General features: G+C 39.2%; 1 protein-coding gene across 4 annotated transcripts in view; it reads left to right on the top strand.

The window, feature by feature from the left end:
- The first annotated feature begins 306 nt into the window (after window positions 1–306).
- The window catches only part of LOC122930431 (protein-glutamine gamma-glutamyltransferase E-like), a 51,667-nt gene continuing 45,710 nt past the window's right edge, over window positions 307–6,263 (top strand). For all 4 annotated transcript variants that reach the window (XM_044283838.1, XM_044283836.1, XM_044283837.1 and 1 more), the window contains exon 1: window positions 307–384. In XM_044283838.1, the coding sequence (XP_044139773.1) occupies window positions 318–384 (67 nt within the window). In that variant the 5' untranslated portion in view covers window positions 307–317. The remainder of the gene's footprint in view (window positions 385–6,263) is intronic.

Below are 6,263 nucleotides of genomic sequence, written 5' to 3'. Positions count from 1 at the left end.
TATGCGAATCGAATTTATCCTGAAATTCAGATCGAATTCCACTTTATGGGGTTCGATTCGCTCTTCTCTAAATGTAATCACTTCCTCTGTACATGTCCTAGAGGAAATCCCTCATAATTTACATTAATAACATGAGTTATGACAGTCTCGGCTCTGCTGCAACTGTACATTGCAATCTGGTATACAGAAACAACCGTCACAAGTCATCAGTAAGTAGACGCTTTGAATAATAGTAAGAAGTCAATAAAATACAGGATCCACCCAGCTCATTAAAAATTATAGCAATTAAAATGTTAGGAGCGGCTGCATTCCTATATATGTTAGCTGTGCGTGCTCGAGTCACAGTCACATACCCGGGATCCCAGGACACAGACAACATGTCAGGTATGCCAGAGGGTTTTTAATGGAAAAAGGAATCATTTTGGGAGACTGGCTGAGAATCCAGAGGTGTGAATTTACTATACCAGATAGGGGTTTATAGTGGATGACTACAGGGAAGATGCTTGATGTGTTCTTTGTGTAAATGGAAAATACTGGAAGAATCCAAAATTATCTTTGTAATAATGTTGGGTCAGAGTACTATGTTGCTTTTTTCATGTCTTCACGTCTCTTTGAAAGCAACTTAGAATATTAGCTATTGGCAAAGACTATGAACACCTTCAGGGCAAGTTTTTATGATTGCATTTTACTAATTGTGGGCTAAAAACTTTTTTTTCCAGCTGGTTTTCAGAAAAAATGTCAGCTGTTTTTCAGTTACAGGGGTTAAAAATCACTCTGTTTGAGTATCACTTCATCTCTCCCGTCAGCTAACGGCTCATGTGAAGCCTTATGTCTGATCTCCTGACCTCATTTAAGCCATATTCTAATCAGTTTAATGAGTTTATTGGAAAGCATCTGAACATTTATAATGAGGGCCAATTGAAATATATGATTTTTAGCCCAAAATGAGCAATATGAAATCATAAAAAGTTATCCTGAAGGTGTTCATAGATATTAAAGGCAACCTGTCAGGTTGAATATAGTGTGTGATCTGTGGGCAATATATTGTAGAGAAGGAGGAGCTGAGCAGATATGTAGTTTTCTAGGAAAAAAATGTGTATTTCATTCATTTAAATCCCTGCTCTTTCGATGCTTAGGAGTCCATTGGGCACTCCTTAGTACTTCCATTGGGCAGAAGGGCTGCCCACTGGACTCTTAAGCATAGAAAAAGCAGGGACTTTAATGATATACAGAATCTTTTTACACAAACCTATATATCAATCTGATCATGCTATACACCATGCTGGCCCCCAGATTGAACTGTATACGTTACACTTCCTGGCAACATGGCTGGATAACCCATTTTTTATGTTCTATAAGGGCATATGGAAGTCATAGCGGGATTGGTTCCCCCATTTGAGGTTTCTTCCTTCTTTTAGTCCAGAGTGGAGGGCTATTCACAAAGAGAAGCTCTCGCTCTGTCAAAACTGGTCTATATATTTAAATGGTTGTCATATAATAGTTCATTTAAATGGGCCCTAAGCAATCAAATCTACAGATCTAGGCCCATTTAACTAAAGGCCCATTTACATGGGGCAATAATCGCCAGAATAATCATTCACAATCAGTGTAAACATGCCCAGGAGTGATCAGTCAATTTGATTCAGCTTGGTTTAAATCAGTCAGGCAAGTTGTTTTTGGTCCGAATAAATTGGACTCGAACCTAAAGGGCTACAATTGACCTGAAAGGTTATGAGGTCTTCTAGGACTGTAGGCAACTTATTTTAAGCCCTTCAATGTACTGGTAACACACATTGCCTGTCTTCTGAATTGAAAAATGCCACCATTTTGAGAAATTCCAAAATTCACCCCCAAAAAATCAGATTTGACTTGAACTTTTTGAAAATTCAGGTCAAATTCAATTAGTTTAGAATCGATTTGCTCATCTCTAATGCCCAGGGAATTCACAATGAAAAAAAAATTTGCTCTTTTCATGGGCAGCATATTCCTGCATGTAAATAGGCATCTGCCTGTCTCTGAAAAGATATTACAGAGGGGAAAATGGATGATCACTTCATCGTCCATGATTGTTGTCACATTAGTGCAAGTAAATGAGCATTGACTGACTTGCTACGGTATATCGTTGACTGGTGCTTGTTACATGCAATTTATTTGCCTGTGTAAACTATAACACTTTTTAAGTAAGTTGCTGGATCTTGTTAGAAGGGGTCTCTGACAATAAACTGATCAGTGGATGTCCCACTGCTCGGATCCAAATGATCAGCAGTGATTAGTGATGGACGAACATCTTCCTGGGATGGTTTGAGAACGCGATTGCCCGAACGTGATCAAATGTTCGCGAACCACAAGTTCGCGGCGGGTCCTATTCATTTTAATGGCTGGCGAAACTGAAACACCTTCAGCTCATATTTGCCGACAAGAAATAATTACTAGAAGTGCACAAATAGTCCCATAACATGGACGGTGACATGCCAGATGTATTATTCCAATTTGCGATCTCCATTTATAATTTTTTCAATGCGAAATATCGGCAATATAATCTTTGCATACGTGCATGCGCACAGCAGTTATAATTATTTTTTCCAATACCGTTTGTCACTGTGTGCAGCAGAGGGAACGCAGCAATACAGCAAACAAATGCTGCTGTACCCAAATGCACTATATAGAAAGTATATTATTGGTATATAACACCCCTGCTTCTATAAGTTTTTTTGGGGGGGCAACTGGTATATCACACCAGTTATAATTATTTTTTCTAATTGCATTTGTCACTCTGTGTAGCTGCGGTATCGCTGCAGAACCTCTCACCACTGCTGCACAATACAAATCCACTATAATATGCTTTCTATGTTAGAAAGTATATTATAAGTGTATTACACCCCTCTGTACTGCACACATATCAAACCAGTCCTTAAAACGACTTTTGTGGCCCTATTAGCTAGAGTTTGGTGTCCCTAACAGCCTATACCTCCTCCACACAGCAACCTCTCCCTACACTGACAAAAGACTGAATAAAAAATGGCGGCCAGATCAGGTTTATTTATAAGGTAGGGGGTATGTCCATGTGCTGAAACTTTTCAATTGGCTATCCTGGACCACCTGATGGATGTGTCATGGGTCAAAGTTCTTCACAATGTAAAAGAATATGGTGGGTGCGAGTATCGCCATATGTTCGCATGTTCGGCGAATCGCAAACGAGCAAAGTTCACCGCGAACCAACTGCCGGGCGAACTGCAAGGCCATCTCTAGCGGTGATCCATGGAGAAACCTGGCAGAAAATGCTCAATTGCCCTGCAAGTGCCACCACAGGAAAAATTGCAGATATAATCAGCCAGCATTCTGAAAGGAGGTGGTGCTCTTATCCTGGGTTATAGGCCCATACATCCAAGCAGAACGATCTTCAGTTTATTGCCATAAGCAATATGCAGGTATATGTAACAAGTTCTATGGGCTACAGATAATGATGATCTATACTCCAGATCGGTCATTTAGTCATTAATATCAGTTTGGTGAGGATCTGGCACCCAATACGCCCACTGATCAGCTGTTTCAGGCTGCCCTGGATCGAGGCATAAGAAGAGTGATGCAATGAGTCATGACATAGTGGCCTGAGGAAGCTTGGAAGCGCAAAACAGCAGCCACCGCTTACCTGTGCATGTTGTAAGCCTTCCGCCCTCATTCCCCGCCATCTACCGCATGTTTTATCATGGATACAATAAAGGAGAAGGTTTTAGAAGATGTTGGTCAGTCCGCCTCTCATTTCTGATCTATGTTGCACATTTCTATGGACTCTTTTTGCTTGGGAAGCTGAGCACCATATGCAAACATCAGAAGGCCTGTAATACGGGATATTGCTCCTTTCTGTGATGCCAAAAGAGGTGAAACAATAGTGCCAGCGGTAGTGCTGTTTCTATTTTCTATATGCTACAGTGTACGGAGCTGGAGGTAGACAGCTCCATACACTGTGTAGTGGCCATGCCAGGGTACTGCAGCTGAGCTCTCATTTAAGTGAACAGAAGCCGAGATTCAGTAAGCCGATACCACAAACTAGACAGTGTATGAAGCCTTATGCTTCTGCCTTGTACATTGTATAAACTCCAGCAATGTGACAGCTTAAAACAGCTGTTTAGTGGAGGTGCTGGGTGTTAGATTCCCACCGATCTGATATTGATGACCAAATTGGAAGATGTCATCAATATCTGTAGCCTGGATAAGTGCTGTGAAAATAGGTCTCTTACACAGGACAACATCTGTAAATAACTTTCTACAGAAATTTTCTAGACTGATCAAGGTCCAGGGTGCATTTTTTATTTTTTTTCACCTTAATTATAATTTATGGAAATGTCACTATGGGAATGCTACTGTTCAAGTGCATTTTACTTTCGTTTTCCTTAAGTCACACATTGATATTTTTTTAACCATCTCCATTATAATTATCAGTGTTTTTTCCTGCTGATAATACCCATTCGTCATACTGAAGGGTAAATATAATTAAGCTCTTATTCCTTCTGTAAAACAAATGCGGTTTATTATATACTCTGTAATTAATTTACGGTAGCATCAAATCAATAAATAAATAAATCAATAGACACCATACTAATGCTGTTTACTTTATTAGTCAGTATTTCTTGGAATTTGACAAATCCAGAATATTCTAAAAAGAAAAATACGCATTTCTTTTTAAATAATGAATAGCTAATTTTAGATTTCCTAACTAGATATAGAGTCTAAGTGAAAATCTAAATCTTCTTTATTAATGAAGATATTAATAGTGTGAAAATTAGACAGTAAAATAAAAGTGATATGAAGATGGCCAAGTGTGGTCTTTTAAAAAAAACATTTTTTATGCCTTTTTTTAACAAAAAAAGAAATGCTGCGGCCATATTACATGATGGCCAATAGGAAATTGTAACATGCCCTACAAACACAGTTTTCTATCCTTTTTCTAGCATCATTTGCTCCCTTTGAATGACATTTTTTCAGATGTTTTCTCATGAAGCATCATCATAAAATTCATTTAAAAATGGCAGATTTTCATGGCCATTTTTACAGTTCAAAAAAACACCAAGAAAGAGAAAATGGAGTTTCAACAAGTTTCCACAGCTGGAGAAATGTAGCCGTTGTATGTAGAGTTGAAATGTAGAGTTAAAATTAAACTTAAAGGGGAATCCACAAAAACTATTTTCTTTTCATATACCAGGGATGGCCAACCTCAGGCCCTCCAGCTGTTGCAAAACTACAACTCCCATCATGCCCGGACAGTCTACAGCTATCAGCCTACAGCAGGGCATGGTAGGAGTTGTAGTTTTACAACAGCTGGAGAGCTGCAGGTTGGCCATACAGATGTGTGAGTACTTAGAGCCCCCAAACCCCCATGCACTCAACCTATTCATCAATGCAAATTTCACACAGCATTCTTCCATGCTGCCTTTTGTTTTTTTTTTGTTTTTTTTTTTTAAGGTTTCCAAGGTTTCTGGGAAAATAATGCAGCTTACAGCATTATTCTTGATGCAAAAAAATATAAACCTAGATTGAAACCAGTTGACCCATCATACAATGGATCTGGCTCAGTGCTATGGATTCCCATATACACCATGATGCAGATGTGAACAGAGCCTAAGCAAACTATTTGAAAGGTCCTTTTCTTAGGCCATTGTGTTTGGGATCTCCAGTATCTAAAATGTGAGTTATGCTGAATATGTCTGTAGGAGTTGTACTACATCTTCATTCATGATATTATAATCAAAGCTCGTGGAGTATAGCTGACCATACACTTTAGGGCCAAATGGTCAGGTTTCTGGATGCAGTTTTGGAAGGCAAAATCAGCAGTGGATCATAAAAGGAGTATAAAGGACAGATACAAATTCTGGTCTTTTTTTTATTTATTCACTCCTGGTTTTGGCTTCCAAAACTGCATCAGGATTGTGTGTTCGTATCCTTAGATAACTGGCAGCAGAACACAGCAATTTCAGTGGTAGTGATCGAACATCCATTTCATATGGCGGCCTCCTGACTCTCCCCCGAAGGAAGATCCTGGAGATAAGAATCAGGCAGTTGGATTTCAACTGTTCAATATTTTTGTCCTTGGTTAGATAAGTTATTCCAGATGTGTCTAGCAGTGGCTTTCTCTTCTCATTCAGGACACATGCACGCTCAGCTGAGTTGAGTGTGCATGTTAATGGAGAAGATTGGAGATAGAGCCTTTAGCTAAACAAGCATTTAAGGAGGCCAAAGTGTATCCTGTGGACAGGGCTGCTATGCAG

This window comes from Bufo gargarizans, chromosome 3 (genome assembly GCF_014858855.1).
Source record: "Bufo gargarizans isolate SCDJY-AF-19 chromosome 3, ASM1485885v1, whole genome shotgun sequence".
In the NCBI taxonomy this organism is placed as follows: domain Eukaryota; kingdom Metazoa; phylum Chordata; class Amphibia; order Anura; family Bufonidae; genus Bufo; species Bufo gargarizans.
Note: the sequence above shows the minus strand (reverse complement) of the source record. Positions and strands in the feature narration are given on the sequence as shown.